The sequence below is a fragment of the Taudactylus pleione genome, unplaced genomic scaffold, assembly GCF_031769625.1.
Source record: "Taudactylus pleione unplaced genomic scaffold, aTauple2 ptg000010l, whole genome shotgun sequence".
Lineage (NCBI taxonomy): Eukaryota > Metazoa > Chordata > Amphibia > Anura > Myobatrachidae > Taudactylus > Taudactylus pleione.
This window is the reverse complement of record NW_028284413.1, coordinates 4,352,555-4,374,397: the sequence shown is the minus strand read 5'-3', so window position 1 is coordinate 4,374,397 and position 21,843 is coordinate 4,352,555. Positions and strand designations below refer to the sequence as shown.

General features: G+C 43.8%; 1 protein-coding gene across 1 annotated transcript in view; it reads left to right on the top strand.

Annotated features, from left to right (window-relative positions):
* The window catches only part of CD53 (CD53 molecule), a 48,410-nt gene extending 43,389 nt beyond the window's left edge, over positions 1-5,021 (top strand). The window contains exons 7-8 of the mRNA XM_088467428.1: positions 3,348-3,431; positions 4,076-5,021. Of these exons, the coding sequence (XP_088323554.1) occupies positions 3,348-3,431; positions 4,076-4,147 (156 nt within the window). The 3' untranslated portion in view covers positions 4,148-5,021. The remainder of the gene's footprint in view (positions 1-3,347; positions 3,432-4,075) is intronic.
* Positions 5,022-21,843: the final 16,822 nt, after the last annotated feature.

The following is a 21,843-nucleotide window of genomic DNA, read 5'->3' as shown; positions in this document are numbered from 1 at the left end:
AGTTCTGGCTATAAAATAACCCAGTGACGTGGTCAATGACGCTGCTGTTTTAAATATGCACACCCATAAAACGCCCGTTTTGACCTTTAAGCACGCCTGCGTTCGGATCTCCACTCCCCATTTTCAAGCACCTTCCCCTGTTACCACCCACATACGCCTCATTCTGTCACTCAAAATAGCAGGCCCTCGCTATATTGCGTACCAACGATTTTCGGCCGCACTGACTGGTTCGCGCATGCGTACTAAAAACCGTACGCATGCGCAGATGTGCAAACATCGCTCGGAACGAGCGTACTGCCGCTAACGAGCGGCTCTGAATGAGGGCCTAGGGCTGCTATGTAATATGCACGTTTATCCTCCTGCCATCTGTTAGTCTTTGTTGCCTGCTGAGCAGAGCACCACACAAGTTTCTGCAACTGATAGTTGCTATGATAAATAAGGTAGATGACTAAGACCCCTTTTCCACTGACTTGAAAATCCCGGGTTATTGCACATGAACGCGCAACAACAACCCAGGATTTTTGTCAGTGGAAACAGCTCAACCCGGGTCCAGTCACCCAGGAATCCTACCTGGGTACCTAGAAGGGTTTTACACGGGAAGGACCCGGAGAGCCGGATTGCAGCACAAGGAGAGCCACATTTTAGCACAAGGAGATGATGTCATCTTCAATCGCCGGGACTGCAACTATATGTAGTGTGAACGGGGCCGATCTGGGAATAACCCACAGTGGAAAAGGGGTCAGACCCAGGACTTTGGTGGAAAAGCGGTTAATCTATAGCGCCTAAGGCAAAGGGCTTAGACTGACTTGTATCAGTACAAGCTATAAAGGAAATGGATGTAATAAATCCGTGAATTATAAGATAATAACACTTTCACACAGGAAAAGATACAAAAACCCGGCTTTTACCTGGCATTTGATGCACAGGTTTTAAACTCTGATCAATAATTTAACACATAATCCCAGTGCTGTGAAATAGCAACATTAGCCACTGTGATACTGTATTTGGTTAGTGGTTATATAACTTAGGGCCGTATTCAATTAGCACCGATTAGACATCTTTGTTGAAAAGTTTCCGCCGATGACATCATTTCGCCAGGCGAAAACTTATCCCCGAATTCAATTCCAAAGACTTTTCGCTGGTGCGAAAAGTCTGCGCCTTGTAACCAGCGGAAAAGATTCGCATCTGAATGCAGGCGAAAAAAAGTGCAGAATTGGGAGTTTGGGGTGTAAAGTTGGGGGAACACCCCTGCAGCCTTGGGACAGTCCCTCAAAGGTAAACTGTGTCAAAAAAAGTTTAACAAATACTTTAGATCACCCCAAAAAAGTACATTAGTTTGGGGGTGAAAAAGCCCAAAGTTGTGGGACAAACTTAAAAAATAGCGAAATAGTCTCCAGCGGGTCCCCCAAGTATGCCCCAGGTGTTTTTTGATTGCAGGTGCTTGCTGAAGGTGCATTTTTTATGTTTTTTTTAAACCTCACTTTAGAGATTTTTAACCATGCTTGCACCCATTTTCATGTTCCCCAAATTTGCTGGAACTACTTATTTTTTCTAAAAACAACCCTGCTAAATGCTATTCTTCGCCACTTGTGCAAAGACCCTAAATAACAGCTATTGAGAGCATTTAAAGCATACCAAATACCTTTAGCAGGGCTATTCTGGGGTATCTATAGTGATCCCCAATGTCAGTGCATCTTTTGGGGGGAGTGACAGGCTGATTTCCCCAAATCTGACAGTACTTTTTGCCTATTTGAGTTTCACTGGGACGCGTTTTCTCGTCCTTTGGAATTGAATAGGGCAAAAAGCAGCCGCGCGCATAAAAAGTGTTTTCTCCAAAACAAGCGATGTAGGCGGAAAGTCCGGCAGGCAAAAAGGACGGGACTTTTCGCGGCTAATTGAATATGCCCCTATGACTCAAAACCCCAGCTACTTTCCACCATTTTATTAATGCTAATTTCCAGGATATTCTTAAACCAATTCATCTAGTCAGCCTTGATAGTATTCTGCCATAATAAAGAATAAATACCCAAGCACACTTATAATTTTCCATTTGCACAGACAGCACTATTCTGCACTTAATAGAGTTCACTCTATAACTGAATTGAGCATTACCTATTAACTCTTGTTTTATTCCTTTTGATATGTCCAATCTGCTTCTGTCATTAGATATCCTAAACCTGTTGAAATATCGCAGAGTTCAGTTATAATTGATGATGTGGAGAATAGGATTATAAAGTTATGTGCACAGTGTCAGATATATATTTGATCGGGCCGACAAATAGGGCGATTTTTCAGCATATCGAAAGCCCCAATATCTGTGCTACACATTATTCGATATTTTATTACAAGTTTCCGATTTTTGGGCAGACCACACTGATTTTGCATATCTCTGCCTGCAAGGGGGATGTCGTAGTCATGGGAAAATGTAGGAAATATGGGCAGATTATCATGTATGCACACTGCTCGATATCGGCTGAGGATTTTTGTCTTGGCCAGCCCCCTCCAGCTACACTTCCAGGGGTGCGGGAGACTGCCCAAAAAACGGGAGCCTCCCGCACCTTCCGGTAGAGTAGGCATGTATGGTATAACATTTAATTGTTATGTTGTATAGGGTAATGCAGAATACAAATGTAACATTGTAAAGCCACATCTTTATGCTGCCTGTACATTTTCATGTAAGTATATCCACTTGCTCCTGACGTACTAGGGGCACAATTGCTAGTGTGGTCCTTTTGGACGCAGTTTGGAACGTGTGAATTTTATGGGGCATGGTCGGGTCACAAATGCTTCCAACTCTACAGAAGTCTCAATACTTCATCACATGCTAGATGGCCACTGTCTCCCACACCTACATAGAGTAATTCCCACCTTCCAGCTTATAAACCAGAGTGAAATGAGTGACCTCTGACCATGTGGTTGGCAATGACACTGATAGTCCTGTTTTCTACAGATTTTGGGGAGAGAAAATGAATGTGCATGGCTTGAGCCAATACGTGCTTCTTGCTTCAAATCAGAACCAGGGGCCTTGTGGTATCCAGAGAAAAAGAAAACCCTAACCCCTGATTTATAATCTCCCTACTGGTGCATTTTTCAGTAAATTTATTGGTATTGAAAAATGTTTCACATTTATGTCTGTCAGTAAAGAAAACACCAATCATTTCTCATTTTCACATAGAATTCACCATACAATTACAGATTTAGCAGAAATTATGTATTTTGATAAGCAATAGTCAAGTCTGTATTTCTGAAAAACATGCAGCACAGTTGTTAAAACGTAACTAATTAGTAAAGTACGCTAGAAAAATTAGATTGATTGACCTATTTTATGTTTCCATTGTTTCCTCTAGGGGTGCGCTGTTTCATTCAATAAATGGTTTGAAAACAATTTCCTTTATGTTGGAATAACCATCATTTGTACTTCTGTTATTGAGGTAAGACATTGAAGAAGGCAGTGCAAACAATTGCATGTCCCATTACTCTCCATTTATAGCCTTGCCAAATGCAGGATACAATTACAATGATTTAAAATGTAAAAGAACAGTAGAGGGGGGGGCGGCAGAGCAGTGGATAGAACAGGGTCAGATGAGGCAGCGGGCAGACTGTCGTTACTAGTCTATATAATCATTTCATAAGGCCTGAATGCAATCTGATCTTCTGAGTGCAGCACAGGGGAAGACGGTGCACGTTCACAATGGCTCCCACAGACTGAGAGACAGGACAGACCTAGGAGAAGAGCTGGGTGCGCTGCGTGGTTGGGATGGGGCGAGGGGTGGAAACAGAGGGGAAGTGGCAGAAGGGACAGGGCACCAGTCAGAGAGGTGTGGGGAGAGGGGTGTTTGGCATAGAAGAGCAGAGACTGAGGTGATCCTTAACTATAAAAAATATCAACTTAAATGGTTTTAAATACATATTGTTTCAGCATAATGTTTCCATGGTGACAATTTCATGACATGTTAATCATTTTATAAATATATGTAAGTTAGACAGAGCCTATATTATGTGGAAGACACATGATATATAACTACATGAACATAACTGTACTGTAATTATCTAATGAATGTATTTTGCTTGGCAGGTGCTAGGAATGTCTTTTGCACTGACGTTATACTGCCACATCTCCAGAAGCAGTGGCTCATTGAGTACATAAAGAAACATAAACCAAACTGCACCAGATCATCAAAAACATCATGCATGCACTCTGGTACTTCATAAAGAACGTCGAGTGACAACTATTAAGCTTTGTGTCCCATTACTGCAGCACAACTTTTAGCTTAAAGTGTCCGTCTTGTCAATGTACAGTTATAGTAACTTATAGTACTTTGTGGGCTGTTACAATATTAATGAAATTGCAACTTCTACTAGAAACCGTCAACATCACTGTGCTCAGGAACGTCAATGGTTTCTCGTGAATTGATGGGTAATATTGTTAAGAATATTGGTTATGTATATTTATAACTCATTCTAGTGTAGAGATATGTTCCCCTATATTTATACCATGGGCTTATGTAATGTTGCACAAAAGATTGTTTTGCTGCAGATCTTGTGATGTTTAGCATTGCACGTGCTCCGCAGCTGAGCGGATGCAACTATGAGCAATTCATAGACATCTCACTCGCATCCCCATTTGGGCAGAAGGGGCTTTACACTGTGGTAATGGGGCTATGCAGAATTGTGCATACACAGAGATCCAGCCATTTATAGGGCAGAGTATGCACATATTATAAAGGTTATTTCCACAAGCATTTAGAATGGGGCGGTGTGGTCACATAAATTTATTTAACTTGGCATATAATGGCGCAATTGCGGTTGACTTTTGTGCAATCTGCATCAGGCATAAGTGAAACATGTAATAAAGCAACGAAGTGACATATACATGAGAGAAATGTATTTAGACAGTTATCAATAAATGTGAAAATCATATTAAGTATAATTGTTGTATAATTAAATATAAACATCAGTCACTAGATGCTGCCATTTGTCATAATGTCCTTTGTTTAAGCTTATTTTGTACTGTAAATGTAAAGCACTTTGAGTCCTTATAATTAAAATAATTATTATTATTATCATCTTCTTCATCATTGCATGCAGTTGCACCAGCCCTCCGGCACCTGCAAGAAATACACCTCTTGTCAGGTGTGTCTGTGTATGCATCAAGGGTCACCTCACTGGTAATGACGTACTATACTCCCTCCCCCCATTCTGCTACTCCAAGCACAAGGAGTCAAAAGTGTAAGATGCAACAAAATCTGCTTACTGACACACTGTACGTATTCCCCTTTCTAGTGCACGTTCCCCATTCATACTATGGAAATGTAGACTTTATGCAAAATAAACAAATGTGTCGAACTCTACATGAGCCTTAGGGCCTGATTCAGATTGTACTTCGAATTTCAGGGACATGCTGGTAAAGTGGCTGCATACACGGAGAATCGACTGCTTACATAAGAGGCCATACATGGAGAGAGAAACTGCACCTGCCATAGATGGTATCTAAGGACACAACCAATCAGTATTACAGCATGTACTGACACTAAAAGTAGGTGTCTCAGTCCTTGCACATTTGGATGCACGGATGTAAACCAGGGAAGGGCTTTGTAGCAGCATTTGCATAAAGTCGCAAACGGACTACCGCCAATAGACACAGCTGCGAGCTCTTCTGAGTCAGTCCATCGTTGTGCTTATAAGACAAGTGCACTTTAATGTTGCCCCGACATACTCCATTAAAAAACACATTTGTAACTTGAAATATAATTAGGATTTTTTTGGTTGACTGTATTAAACAAGGAAACTAACGCTTTTTTATTTATTTTTTAATTATAGTCTAGCTTCATATATGTATTGTAATCATATTCGATTCCAAATCATTATCATATTACTGTAACATCGAAATAGCAGGGATTTATTTATTCATTGTTTTTCTGATGTATTGCTGCCAAGGTACTGTCTTTAAGCAAACTATATGTACCTACAGAGATATATATTGTCCCAGAGCTGTCATATACTGTCTTTTTATGTATTCTCCAAGCTTATAACTAACACATACCAGTCCCCACAGTATATTAGTCTCCCAGCCCAAGTAGCATGCTTATATGTGAAATGCTGTGTATACTCCTCTGTCTGCCTCAGAGATGGGATATAGAACAGAAGCCACTGTGGTTGTCAAGGGGCAGTGAAGGAATTGGGCGCTTTTAGGGTGGCTATTGCCAGGGGAGGGACCAGCTATCAGGGAGTGCAATAGTGCTTTGACTGGCTACCTCATAAGGTGCGGGATGTCCCAACAGCAAAATGACTTTCCGGAGCTTGTACCTGATAGGCAACACTATTGGGCGTTAGATGGCACAGCCTGATAGAAACCTAATGGGTTTCTTTTCACATAATTCCCATGTGTAGGAGGACTCCCAGGTCATAAACCCAGAAGTCCTCACACCATAAAGTACAGCTCTTATCAAAATTCAAAATGTGATGCTTGATACATCCTGTACAAGGAGAGAAAGGGAAATGACACTGTTCTTTCAGGTCAGCCCATGCAGTCCACTCTAGGGCCAACCTGGGTGGCATATACATCACGGCATAGCCTGCTCCGGCTGCCTAATGACTCCCTGGGCTAGAGCAAATCATTTGGACTTATGCCGTTTGCTTATACTATTAAAAGGAAGGTTGCTGTGTAATAAAGAATATGCTGGGGCCATTCTGCCCATGATTAAGGGCTCTATTTTCTACAATCCGCATTTGAAATGCAGATTGTAGTGTGATATTACCGACTGAATTTGCATAGCGAATTCATTCAATATCACAGGGATTTACTACAAATCCCTTGCAGGGACAGAGGGTCTCATTCAGACCCGCTCGCAAGCGGGTCGATGGTACCCAAATGCGCATGCGCACGACGGAGGGAGCTCCGTAGTGAGCATGCGCGAGACCCGGATAGCGACAGCCAAGCTGTCGCTCCGGGTCTCGCACCAAAGGGGGCGTGCTGTCGATGGTGAGTGACAGCACGCCCCCTTTGGTGGGCGTGCCTGCCAGACGGAGGCGTTCCCATGGGAACGCCTACCGTCTGGGTCCGGCCCCACTGACATCACTAGTGATGTCAGTGGGAGTGATTTTGGCTCTGATAGAGCCAAAATCACTCCAGGGCTTGCGGTCACCGAGACCCTACCGCAGGGTCTCGTCGCAAGCCCGATGGTCGCGATGGTCTTGACCATCGCGATCATCATGGACGCTCACATAAGCTGTGGGTGGTCACCCACAGCTATGCGAGCGTCCAAGAGGCCGCTCCATTTTTAAGTAGGAGGGCCCTGATTCAGAGTGAGCGCTCTGGTCAGAGTGTCCGGCTCTGAATCAGGCCCAGAGTTTGCAATAAAGCTCTGTCCCTGCGAATCCCCTCTGGGAGCCTTATCACGGTATTTTCGCAAAAAATACCGTGACAAGTGCCCCGCGCATACGCCGAACGGCCGCCGCTGCTACCCTCCCCTGTTGCCAAACCCCACCCCCGTCACTAAGCCCCGCCCCCGCAATCGCGGACACCCCCTCCCTTAATTACACTTACCTGCAGTTATCGGGCCACCAGTGATGTCCTCTGTCGCTCCAGTCAGGTGACATCCCATACTGCACTGGGACCCTGTCAGCCAACGGGCCCCGGTGCACCATGGGAGACCAGCTGTCCGGAGGGAAGTCATCACCGGAGACCCGAACTCCAGTCCCTGGATTCAGGTAAGTTTGTTTTTTTTACAAATTTTTTTACTATTTTTTTACAGTGCATCAGTGTGTGGTCTGTTTATGAGCGGGTTCGGTTCTACTCGGTTCCGTTCGGATTTAAAAACCAAATCTTATTGGCTATCCAATACTCGTGACAGCTGATAGCCAATAAGATTCGTTTTTAAAATACGAACGGGACCGAGTAGAACCGAATCCGCTCACCCCTAGTTTAGACCACACAGCTGATCACTGGGGCCGGCTCCGGGCTTTGCTCTGCCCGTTATAGCGGAGCAGGAGTCCGGTAACCGGGGGAGACCCTGGATAATGCCACCTCCAGGTGGCGTTATTATCACAGGGCTATCCCCAGGATTTTTTCACATTTTATTTTTAGCAACTTTGGCCAGATCACATTTCCCATTACAATTATGGGAAATGCGATCTGCTTACTAAAGTGATACTTAGGGCTTGGAGTAGAATTTTACGAATTCTACTCCAATTGCCCTTTAGTAACTGTAGGTGATACTAATATAATGTGAAAAGGGTGTGAAAACACCCTTTTTCACATTATTTTAGTAAAAATAATGTTAATAAATAGAGCCCCTAAGGCTCAAGCAGTCTCTGTGGGTCAATTTGGAACCACATTTAGCATCTGTGGATTTATTTATCAGCAAAGCTAAAGGTGGCCATACACGGTGAGATTCAAAAGCTGGTCAGATCAGTTGTATGATTTCCCTTGAAAATTCTTCCCTTCAGATACAGAACGATTTGTATTTAAAATGCAACTATTTCACAAAAGACCATACAATTTGATCAATCACATCATATAATGTGTGTCAATTCCTACACGATCAGTTGAAATCTCTCTGCAAAACAATCTGATCTGCGATCCAACTAGACGACGGCAGAGACGCGCATTGTGGTCGCAGAAGTCTCAAAATACAACTATTTTCAAATGATTGGTGTGTCCAACCTGTAGAAACTGCACAAATCGTGTGATCAGTCGTCCCGTGTATGCAGGTTCAGATTAACAATGGGGCGAATGGAGCTACAGCTCCAGGCCTCCACATAAAAATAAGCCCATTGTCATGACAACATGATGTTGACTGGCCATCTGCTCTCCACACAGTCTGCCATAAATCATAAGTATAAAACTTGTATTTCTATTTACCTCACAAAATTAAGCATTTTTTTCTTTTACATATTTAGGGAGACATTGGGTCTGAGAGTAAAGGGGTGTACACGCCCACATGGCACTGGTCACACCTCCTCTCTTGTCATAATAGGCCCTTGGTCATTTTCAGCTCCAGGCCCATGTGGCCCTCAATCCGGCCCTGCGTGTATGGCCACCTTCTCAGAAACTTCAGAAACCTCATTTATTTGTCTTTGCATTTGCAAATAAAAACTGCTGTTTTTTTGAATTTATAAATTAATTCTTAGGGGTAAATTTACTAAAGTGAGAGTTTTTAGAAGTGTAGATGTTGCCCATAGCAACCAATCAGATTCTAGCTATTATCTTCTAGAAGGTGCTAGTTAAATGTTAAGTAGAATCTGATTGGTTGCTATGGGCAACATTGCCACTTCTAAAAACTCTCACTTTAGTAAATTTACCCCCTTAGTGTTACCTCTCAGATTTCTATAGATGCACATTTTGAGGGTCCAACTAAATTATGAGACATTTTTGCTAGAATTTAAATATAATGCAGCAGCAGCATGTATTTACCTATTGTATGTCATTTTCAGAAACTAGAATATTTAAAATGAAAAGAACTTGCCATCTAGTTGGGGATATAGATTGAGAAAGAACTCAGACAGAAGAGAATATAAAATGTGCAGCAGGATGTTGAAACTAGATAAAACAACAGGTTAAGGGGAAGTAACAGAAACTGGTGACGTCTGTAGATTTAGCTAAGTATTAACACTTCACTTTTTTTTCAGGTACATTAATTAGGGCATTTCTAAAAAATCTGTTATATTAATGTTACTTGCATTGGATCTTAGCTGCAATCACATGGCTGCAGAACATAAATGCTCCAGTGACATAAATGTGGCTGGGAATAAATCTATGCAATATATGCAGCAATTGGCTTGTGCATGCTCATAGCAAACCAGGGCAAAGTGATGTATTTAATCAATGACCATAATAAAAGTATTTCTACCAAGAAATGAATAATATCATCATATGTGTAATATCATAATTCAAACTTAGGCCCTCATTCAGAGCCGTACACTCTGAGCAGAGCGCACGCTCTGAATGAGGGCCGGCCTCCATGAAAATGGAGAGTCCTTCTGGACGCTCGTATAGCTGTGGGTCACCACCCACAGGCTATACGAGCGTGCATTTTGATAGCCGCGATGGTCGAGACCATCGCGACCATCGAAATTGCGAGCCGGAGCCTGCGGTTGAGGTTTTCAACCGCAAGCTCCGGAGTGATTTTGGCTCTATCAGAGCCAAAATCACTCCCACTGACATCACTAGTGATGTCAGTGGGCCGGCTTCTGACGGGAGGCGTTCCCGTGGGAACGCCCCCGTCAGGGAGGCACGCCCCCGGCACGCCTACCAAAGGGGGCGTGCTGTCAATCAACATCGACAGCACGCCCCCTTTGATCAGACACAACGAGCGAAGGACTTTCCTTCGCTCGTCGCGTCTAGCGCATGCGCACGATGGAGCTCCCTCCATCGTGCGCATGCTCAGTGCAGAACATCGACCCACTTGCGAGCGGACAGCCGCTCGCGAGTGGGTCTGAATCAGGCCCTTAGTTCCAAAATATTGGTTTCAAGTACCCTGGCTTGACATGAATCAGTGGGTCCCATAATGCTTTGCCTGCACACATCACTTCTCAGAGCAAGAGGCTCCTCCTAGTCCTGCACATCTTACCTTGCACCAACAAGAGGATTCCTCCTCCTCCGCAGTGCCATCTTCTCAGTGATATTTGGGAAGATGAGACATGCGCACTAGAGAGCAAAGTCTCTGGCACAGTGACATGTTCCCAAAGATGTCACTGGGAAGATGGCGCCGCGGTGGAGATGGTACCCGTTTACTGGAGTAAGGTAAGTATACTGTGGGTCCAAGATGTGTGGTGAGGGGGTTTCCTGGACCCAGGGGCACATGTGCTCCGCACACCCTGCACCCATTATAAATACGCCTATGTTTCAGAGCTAGGATGCCTGCCTGAAAAAAGACCCTGGGGTATATGTAACAGCCTGCGGACTGCAGGCATTGGTGAGTCCCATGTGAGACGGTCTGTGTTTTAGAGTAGCAGTCATTTAAAACGCAAAATCACCTGGTTTTGGCTTTTAGATGACGGCTACTTTAAAACATCGGGCAGTTTCACATGGGACTTGCCAATGCCTGCAGTCTGCTACATACAGTATATCCCCCTGTCTCAGGCTTGCAGCCTGTTGCACTCACCAGCAAAGAATCAAGAAGCAGAGGGCAAGTACTAGACATTGAGTTGGAAAAGAGAAGGTCAAAATCACAAATTTACTAAGCAGCATATTTAATTGTCTATTTACATCCGATGGTGATACTCATCGGTTTCTTCCATGTGCGATTTTAGTCGTATGCCCCCTTTACGATAGGCTCCGTAGCCAAATAGAAATATGTATCTGCTGGCAGTCAGCAGCTGATTCAAAGCAATACAAAGATCAGTTTGATCCACGCAGGCTTTGTTGTGTTAAAGTATAAAGAAAGAGTTAACTTGAAAATAAATTGCGTGGGGTCTCCCCTCCCCCCATAAGCATAACCAGCCCGGACCACTGAGCCTGGTCTAGTATTGGAAAATAAGGGTGAAAATTGGTGTGTTTTTCCAGAAACCAGCACTGGACTGAACCAGTAATTAATCATGTTGACAGTTTACTGCCGGTGGGAATAAAGGACCTGATTCAGACCAGCTCGCTATATGCGTTCGCTCGCTCAATGCGTATGCAAATTCGGCAAGGCAGGCGATCGTACGGCAAGGCATTTGCACGCCCACTATGTTTTGGTGAGCGATCGCTTAGGGTGCCCACCAGCCTGTCTTAAGACAACCACTTACGCACATCATCTCCAGGAAGTGTATGCAACCTTCAGTACATTGAGTACCATCGGAAGCGAACACAGCGCTTGTGGTTGACTATACCCTACCGCAAGCACTGAGAGCACTTCAGTGTGAAATTCTGCCATGTGTATTATGATGCTCCATCTTAATTATGCATGCCTCTGAAACGGCGTTAAGACGCTCAGGCACCCTGCGTTCGCACCACTACTCCCTCGTTTCTAGTGGCCTGCCCCTGTCACAACCAACAAATGGCTTCTCCTGTCCCTCATTTTATAGGGCAGTCTATGTGCAGCGTATGCTTCCCGATCGCTCGCACTGGTTCGTGCACGCACACTGCAATGCGTACGCATGCGCAGATTGCAAACATTGGCTTTCTGCATGCGAATGCTTCCTAGTGAGCGGGTCTGAATCAGGTCCAAAATGCAGACATCTTAGCGCCTGCCTTCCGAGGTCCCAATAATGCTCGTCATCAATCTGATTGTCAACAAAGCAAATTGCATACCAGATTTTACAATAATAACCTGCGTTTAAGCTGCAATTTGCTAAGTATATTTCTAAAATCAGTGCCTTTTTGTGGTGGTATTCAAAGGTTACCACCTTTTCCTTTTCAGATTCCTCGGACGTGAGCATGACCAAACTGCAGTAGGGTTATAACCATTTTGTCAGATTTCAGGCCATTTTCTTACCATTCTAAAGAGTCCCCTCGTGTCTAGTTATATGCCTCAGAGCCCAATCAGTCCTTTATATGCCTCAAAGTCCTCATGACCTTTGTATTCCAACAGAGTTCCCTTATGCCCTTATATATGCTTCAGAGCCCCTCATATGCCCTGGCCCCTCGCCTTGGCTTACTTATTTCACTATAGAGCTGAAGGTTCACTCACTACAAAGTTGGCCCGAACAATGTGATTAAAAAAGATGTACTGATGTCCAATGAGTATGATCTTCTCCTCACTACAATGCACATCCCCTCGTGTCTAGTTATATGCCTCAGAGCCCAATCAGTCCTTTATATGCCTCAAAGTCCTCATGACCTTTGTATTCCAACAGAGTTCCCTTATGCCCTTATATATGCTTCAGAGCCCCTCATATGCCCTGGCCCCTCGCCTTGGCTTACTTATTTCACTATAGAGCTGAAGGTTCACTCACTACAAAGTTGGTCCGAACAATGTGATTAAAAAAGATGTACTGATGTCCAATGAGTATGATCTTCTCCTCACTACAATGCACATCCCCTCGTGTCTAGTTATATGCCTCAGAGCCCAATCAGTCCTTTATATGCCTCAAAGTCCTCATGACCTTTGTATTCCAACAGAGTTCCCTTATGCCCTTATATATGCTTCAGAGCCCCTCATATGCCCTGGCCCCTCGCCTTGGCTTACTTATTTCACTATAGAGCTGAAGGTTCACTCACTACAAAGTTGGCCCGAACAATGTGATTAAAAAAGATGTACTGATGTCCAATGATTATGATCTTCTCCTCACTACAATGCACATACTGACAAGTCCAGTTACACCAACGGACAGGTAATACTGAATTGGGAGGAGACAGGCTTGCGCAGCAGAGAGAGCTGCCAGTTGATGTACTGACAGTTGTGGCTTGTGTCAGGGGACCCCACGCTTTTTGTCGCATAAAGCCTAGGCTTTAGTGCTGGTGACAATTTATTTTGTGGACATGTTTTTTTGTATTTAATCTTTATTTTAAAAAAAATAAAATAAATTACTCTGCAGACATGCTGGAATAAGCAAAGCTCTAAGGACCTCATTCAGAGTCGGTCGTTGCGGCCGCACAGTCGTACGCCACCGATGTTCGCTATACTGCGCATGCGTAAAGTTCGCAATGCACGTGCGCTAACTAGCCGCTATGGTCAGAAATTTCTCTCTCCTTGAACACAGCCAGGTTGGTAGTTTGAGTGACAGATGGAGGCGTTTGTGGGTGGTAACAGGGGAAGGTGCTTGAAAACGGGGGAGTGGAGATCCGAACGCAGGCGTGGCTCATTATGCGAACGGCGTTTTATGGGAGTGCATACGGATTATGGGAGTGCATAATTAACAAAGTAGCGTCATGGCACATGTGACATGGGAGGTTTTTACACTGACATGATCGTAGAGCTTAAGAGAGGGTATGGTCAACCTTAAGCTCTACGACCAGTTCCGATGGTCTCGATTAATATATATATGCACGGAGATGACGTGCAATGCGTACGAGAAGGGGGCGTATTTTTTTGTCTTCCAATCGCTTCCTCCCCTTGGTCGGCCAACTACCGATCCGAACTTAGGGACGCAACTTGCGAGGGAATCATTTGAATATCCGGCCCCTTTTTCCGTACGACCGTGCGGCCGCTTCGACCGACTCTGAATGAGGTCCAAAATCCCTGGCTATTGCACACAGCAATTTGGAGATCAAACTCGCCGGAATATGGACTGCATCACATTCTGGCATAAGGGGGGGAATTACATTTTCGTTTGGGCACCTGTCACTAGTGGGTGCCCACCAGCAATTCAGTTGTTCTGCTGTACAGGTTCAAGTACTACCAGCGCCGACATTTATGCTCACAGAACTTTTGGGCATGACAAACGCAATAGTTAATGGGCACCTGAAACAATTGAATTGCTCCATCGGGCCTAATAATTAACATGGCCTCCCAAAAAATTGAATTCCCCTCAAAATGTCCGAGGAAAACTCACCATCAGCTTTATGCAAGTTTATCAAATTATGAAACATCTTGTTAACCTCCATAAAATATTCCATAGTGATGCAAACCGACAAGGTATGCAATGAATCCCCTCTGACAGCATTGTACCCCATGCATGTGATAGGCAAGTAACACCATCTTGAGATACTTGATAAATTAGGTAAATTACCAAGGTTTACTGTCGTCTCCATAGACCTTTGTGGCGATGGTGGTAAGTGCTGATAACGGTTAACATTGGAGAAATCTCTACGTTCTCCAATGTTAACCCTTTGATAAATGACACAAAGCAGTGAAAGCTGAACTTCAGGCTCTTTATCACTAAATAAATAGACCTCATAAACTACTATACAAATCTTTAACACAACTGCATGATAGACCTAATTTAAACCAATTATCGCATTACAGCTTCTGCTTAATTGAACACAACTATTCATAGCTAAATCTAAAATGTACAGTACTGTGTAATATATGCAAACAGAAAATGTGTACAATATACTAAATTACAGAAAAAAAGGGGAAGAAGATATTAATGGATAAAATGACAGTGATAAAATTAGTAATAATGAATTGCAAATAATATTTTAAAATTATTTAACATCGGTATGTGTTATAAGGAGGATTGTGGCTAAGGTGCTGGGTTGTGATGTTTGAAAGTATGAGGTATTCAAATATACTGTATGCACCTGAGGCACATAGGTCAAAGTCAACGACTCACGTATATATCTAGTGGAAATGTGTCTCGCCGTTTGGTGCTTCTGGAAAATTAACTTCAGTTAATGTAGTGTGACATACGTTTTGGTTGAGTAATGGAAAGCTGTTAGCAGGTATTTTAGTGTGCTTTTCTTATCGTCTCTCAATGATGTACTAGTTCTTGATCTTATACTGCGGATGATAAGCTGTATGTTGGGTGGCCCAGCACGCCAGTGTTAGTTGATTATTTACTGCAAATGAGGCATGGCACGTAGCACTGTTTTGGTGCAGTTTGCTGCTGTTGTAATAATCTTGGGGTGAGTAGAGAGGACTCTTCATCTTTGTAGGGAATAACTAGTAAATAACCATTTAGTTGGTGTTGGAAATGTGATGGTTCCTTCACTTTTAAGCGCCTCTATATATGGGATTTTTAAAAATGTAGACTCATTGTGGGGCGCGTCTCTTATTAACTTGCAGGAGCAACTGTGGCTGAATTGGATAGTTCTATCCACCAGCATTCTAGGAGACTGTTTTAGTTAATGTGGGCATGGAAAATGATGTAGGAGTGGATATGTTTGGCAACATGGCTAACTTACCCCCCAACCTTACCCCAACAATGAGGGCAGATCCACAATGAAATGAAGACAGATGGGCAAAAGAGTAGATGTTCCACAAAGGGCACAAAAGTAAAGAATGTAAGGTGTGACAATGAAACAATTGAGAAGGTAAATGTTACCAATAAATTGACAAAACGTTGATCACCCTGATTTGTGGAGCAACAACTGGTATATTAATTAGAACATAGAGTTATTCCACAAGTGTATTCCCCTCCAAGGGGGTGACAAACTACATGCTGGCTATTGTGTTTCATAGTTATTGGCCATATTACCTATATATCCATGCTGACAATGACGCACAGAATATATTTATGGAGACACTCCAGGTTTAGCTGATGTGTAACTTACAAATGATAGATGCAAAACACTAGGGACACCACCGGGCGGTGGGGGGAAAATATTATGATACAAGGTGTTGGGTACAGGATCCTGGTGGTCGAGATACCGGGGGTCAGCATCCTGACAGCCAGAATTCTGACCCAACTAAGAAAGTGTCAACCCTAACTCATCCCCTAACCCTAGTCCTCCCCCCCCCCCCCCCTGCAGCACAACCCAAACACTCCCCATAGTGCCTAATACTTACCATCGGGATGCCGGCGGTTGGGATTCTGGTGCCGGGATTCCAACTGCGGTCGGGATTCTGGGGCCGGTATTCTGAGCACCAGCATCCGACAGCCTGGATGGTAACTACATCCCCTATACAAGACATTGATATAACGATCAGGTGATGTATGCAATATACTGTGGGCATCACTAGGTGGTAATATTAGAACACAATAAATAGGACTAACTCTCAAACAGCAAGATAAAAACTGAATATGCAATTCAATTATTGAAAATACAAGAAAAATAAATTTTTGGTTAAATGTGATTCAGATGCAATGCAGACAACTTAAAATAAGCAGTGCTCTGTAGTTGGAGAGGATAGAGGCCCTCATTCAGAGGCAGTCGCAAGAAGTTATTGCTCTCTCTGAATGAGGGCGGCCGCTTCCTTTTTTTAGTGCGGCCTCCTGGTCGCTAGCTAAGCTGTGGGTTACCACCCACAGCTTAGCGACTGACCAGGGTGATGATCGTGATGGTGAACACCATCGCGACCATTGGGGCTTGCGACGAGACCCTAAGATTGGGTCTCGGCAACCGCAAGCCTCAGGGAGCTTCCTGCTCTGATTGAGCTTCCTGGTCTGATTGAGCAGGAAACTCCCCACTGACACTCCTCACTGATCCTTAAGTAACGCCTCCGTTTTGGAAACCACCCCCCCGGCCCGCCTACAAAACGGGGCGAGCTGTCGATCAACATCGACAGCCACCCCTTTTGTAGAGAACTCCGGAGCGAGATAGTTTCTTTCTCGCTCCGGGGCTTGGGCATGCGCTGTGCAGCCGCTGCGTGTGTGCAGGGCTAACCATCGACCCGGTTGCGAGCGCATAACTATGGGGGCACTACTACAGGGGCACTACTACAGGGACATAACTATGGGGGCACTACTACAGGGGCATTATATGGGGGCACTACTTTATGATTTCCTTCCTTTCAACTCAAAGGGGTAAAGTCGGTGTATCTAAGTATATTTTGGGGTAAAAGGTAAAAAAGTTCCCTGACCCCTGGTCTATACTATTAGCCTGGGTTTAGCCTTGCAAAACGGCTAAACCCATCTAAAGTCCTGCTTAGGGTGCCCTAACCATAGGTTTATCGCACACATTTTTGCTCACACCCTCTTGACGGTGCTAGAAAAACTGCCGGCGGCTATCGCACCCGAACAGAGGAACAATGCATTGCTCCATCGGGCACCCTAAAAAATAGCCCCCTATGTGTGTAAATTACAAGCAAGTAGTGCAATACACCTTGGTCACCACTAGGTAGGTTACATTACCCAAATAAAAGACGTTATAGCAAAAGAAGGTACTAAGGAGCAGGGATGGCTAAATGACGATCTTGTATAAATATTCTGAATCGATATGGGTTCATCCAAAGAAGATATATTGTTTCTTGAAAAACAATGGGGTCTATTCTTGAAGTAGTGAAAAGCCTGTTTTAATTGAAAATAGGACTTTTCACTGCTTTGTTCTACTTCCCTGCTCTTTTCGTTTCACAGTACAGCTTACTCCATCCTGAGATGGCGAATCTGTACACAGCAGAGAAAGAAGCTGAGCTTTTTGTTCTTCTATGAATCTCTCTCCCCATACTAGTGTATGGGGAAACGATCCAACCACGGGGTGGGGGCAGCATGGATTTCTCCACGGTAACCCTCTTCATGAATAGAACGAAGTAGTGAAAACCCTGTTTTCAGTTAAACAAGGCTCTTCACTGCTGCATGAATAGACCCCTACAGTAGGTACAATACAGGTATTGCAAAAAAAACTATCCCCTAGTCTACAGTCAGCCATACAGTAATGAGAAGAAATTCACAGGAGTAAACTCGAGCCACACAGGAGACAGCCGCAGCTACACTGTTCGTGGTCCTGGACAGACCATACTGGATCAACAGGAAACCTATAGGAGACAGAAAGGTTCAGAAAGGGGGCAGAGAAATGAGATGGGATAAAGAACTGGATACAGGGAAAAATACATTAGGAAAAACGGGTACAGTAGGGAAAATTAGTGAAGAACAGAGTGAGGCTTGATGAGCCCACCAAAGAATTCAGGTTGGAGTGTACAATGAAGGTGCAGTGAAATAATGATACCAACAGTAGGATCACAGCAAAGGCTCCATAAGGGCAGGAGAGTTACAGGAATGGTGCAAAGTAACTGTTATGACACCTGATGAACTCCTGCACTGTCAAAACCTAAACAAAATGCCCTTCGCCAATAACAACCCCCTTTACCGGAACACACACTCATTCGTAGGTATTCAGCTGCCACCTGGACTTCGCACTTAAAGTAATAACAGTGCAGGAAGCTCAGGCATCAAAATGTAGACAAAGGAATGTGACACTAAGAACTCATATAGGGAATTACACCTAGGTTCTCAGGAGGTCTCCCATACTATAATAAATCCAAGCCCTTACTACTTAGCTTCCCAAACTAGACAGAAGAAGTCTGTCTAAAGCTAAATGATGTAAAAATACAAATAGCAATCCTAATCAGTGATTACCAGAATATTCTCCTGCAGTTAAGATCACTGCAAGCTAGTAACAAATAAGGGTTCAATTTAGCTACTTATAATTAAGCAACTAACAAAGGGGTATGCAGTTATACGTTCACTACATTAATACTATTTACATTCTTAAGCAATAATAATTCCAGAATGATAATTCAATAAACATGAGAGAAATTGCAAAACTCATTAATTTCTTTAGATATACAGCAAACTGCAGGATAAGACATTTCAAAACACATGGACTATCCAGAGTAGTATATTATACAGGTGTATATCTGCTAGCAATATTATGTAATATAATGTATCCAGGATACTTAGCAGATGAAGAAACCAGCAATCCTTCATAGGCAGCTTTCAAACAGCTAGAACCAGGCACCAGGCAACACATGGAATCCTGTGGGAGACTCAGCCAGAACAGAATAACCCACACTGGCAAGAGCCAGCACCTGATTAAAACTGCTGGCAAACCAATCACAGTCGACCAGGCCAATGCCCAGGCTGACATCATCATAGAAGGTGAACAAGTCAGCAATCATTCCAATTATTCAGTCCAGACTCGACCAGCTAAGTACAGATATAACAGTAACACAAGAGGCATGTACAACTGCAAAAAAGTAGGCAATGCTTCCGCAGCAGCTGATGTGGAGATAAAAGTCACATCTCCTGGCCCAGCACTAGACTAACAGCACTCAAGGGAAATTTAGCAGCTGGAGGGGAGGTATCTGAGCCCCTGAGTATGCAGCAGTGCAGCCGACTGGGCCAGTCCATGAGGTCCAATCAAGGATGACTTACTAGCACACCACCAGGCAGTCAATCACAGCATTCACTGCACAGAATGCATAGCTGAAGAGAGATGGTCTAATATGGCAGCAGACAGATGTCCAAGTCGGTAAAGGAGATGGTACAAATCTGTATTCGTTCAGTGACTCTCAAGCGAGGTAGGGAGGGCAATTTGCAGTAGGGGCACAAGCCCAATGAAGGGAAATGCCATCTGATTCCTCTACAGTAGTTTTGGTGAGAAGTCGCCACAGACACGACCCATTACTGGGTAGGGTGTTTCATCGTTCCAAGAAAAAAAAAACAATCCTGGTATATCACAACATAAACTGAGTTTAAGGGATCCTGATATATAGAATGGCAAAGTTGGTATGCTGGCAGTCAGGGCCATATTAAGAGCCACATGGGCCTGGAGCTGAAAATGTTCAAGGGCCTACACAGAGAAGGGGATAAGCTGTGACCTCTGCTGTGTGGGTGTGGCCATAGACATGTGGGTGTATACACCCGCTACACAATCAGACCCAATGCCTCCCCTAATTATGACATAAAAATACAAAAATTGCATAATTTTGTGAGAAAACTAGAAATACAATTTTAATACTTATGATTTATGGTGACTGTGTGGAAAGCTAGGCACCATGCTGACATGATGATGGGCCTATTTTTATGTAAAGGCCTGGAGCTGGAGCTCCATCCACCCCATTGTTAATCTGGTCCTGCTGGCAGTGCAGAGTCAATTAAAAATGCAGCCATTCTGGATGCCCTGCCCACCAAAAGTCACAAGCCCTTTAATTTACATTTGTTTAGTAAGCAGATCGCATTTCTCATGCTTGTAATGGGAAATGTGATCGGCTTGAAATTTAGTAAGGGGGAATTGTGAAAAAATACCAGATGGGAGCCCTGCTATAACATCGCCATCTTGAGATGGCGTTAAGCAGGGTTGCCAGACTTCTGCTGCACTCTGACAGGCAGAACAGGGCCAGGAGCCGGCCCCTGTGATCAGCTTTGTGGTCTAAATGGACCACAAGCTGATTACTGTAAAAAAAAAATAATAATAAAAAAAAAAAAAAAATCATACCTGCAGACTTGCGTCCACTGATCGGTGAGCTCTAGAGAGAATTTAGGTGAAATTATCACACTACGGGCCCGATTCAGAGTTGTACGCTAGTGGAAACGCATTTGCCAATATTGCCTCTTAGCAATTGGAATTGAGACGCCCAACGGAGCCTTATCAGTTGCCCAAAACTGTGTACACAAGCTCAGCAGATTCTGAAAACATCGACTCCTCGAGAGTCTATGGTCACTCAGAATGGCCGCAGTAACTGAGACACTGGAGCTTTGTTTTTGGCCTATGTGATCATAGACGCTGGCTAGTACACGTCCAGAAAACGGCCCCAACATGCCTGCGTTTTAGCCGGAAATCTCCATAACCACCCACAAAACGGTCTTTTCCTGTCAATTAATTGCAAGTGAATCCTTACAGCAAGCGCAATCCTAATTAATTCGTCACACATGTACAACGCGGCTGTGATACATGCGCAGACCGCCGATAATCGCGCAACTGTGTGAAAGTAGGCAGTGTTCAGCTTTGAATCAGGCCCTACATCCGCAGTTGAAACACAGATTGTAGTATATAGGGGTAAATAACAGCTGATTGGTTGATTTGGGCAACTTCTCCACTTTCTCTCTCTCCAAGGCCTGAAACAACTGGCCCACAATCCCGATTCTTGCTATACACACATCTAGCTATTGTAGCACAAGTGCAGCTGTTTCAACCCCCTCCCCCCCAATCTTTTACTGAGCCATCTGGACAAGACTGTGTTGTGTTTCTTATTTGTAGATATGGGCACATATGTAAATGTAGATACGGGCTCCGATTTGCTGATTTCTGCAATATAACCGCTAAATCTAAAGGAGCAGTTCGTTTTAATGGCAAACTTTAAAACTAATTTGGGATATACTGTAACTCTAAAACCTATACTGTCAGAATAGCTGTGATCAGCAAATTGGAGACTATTGAATTTGAACGACAGTATGTACCAGGAGTTTGATATACAGAGCAACTCCTGGACAGAAAGGGTCCGATTGTGAGTCGGGAGCAACACAAAAGAGCAAGCAACCTTGTACCTGGACAAACCATGTTACACTGCAAGAGGTGCAAATACTGTATATTCATTATTTTTTGCATGCAGGATAAATACATATATCCCACAAATGTTGGACAGCTATATTTTTACA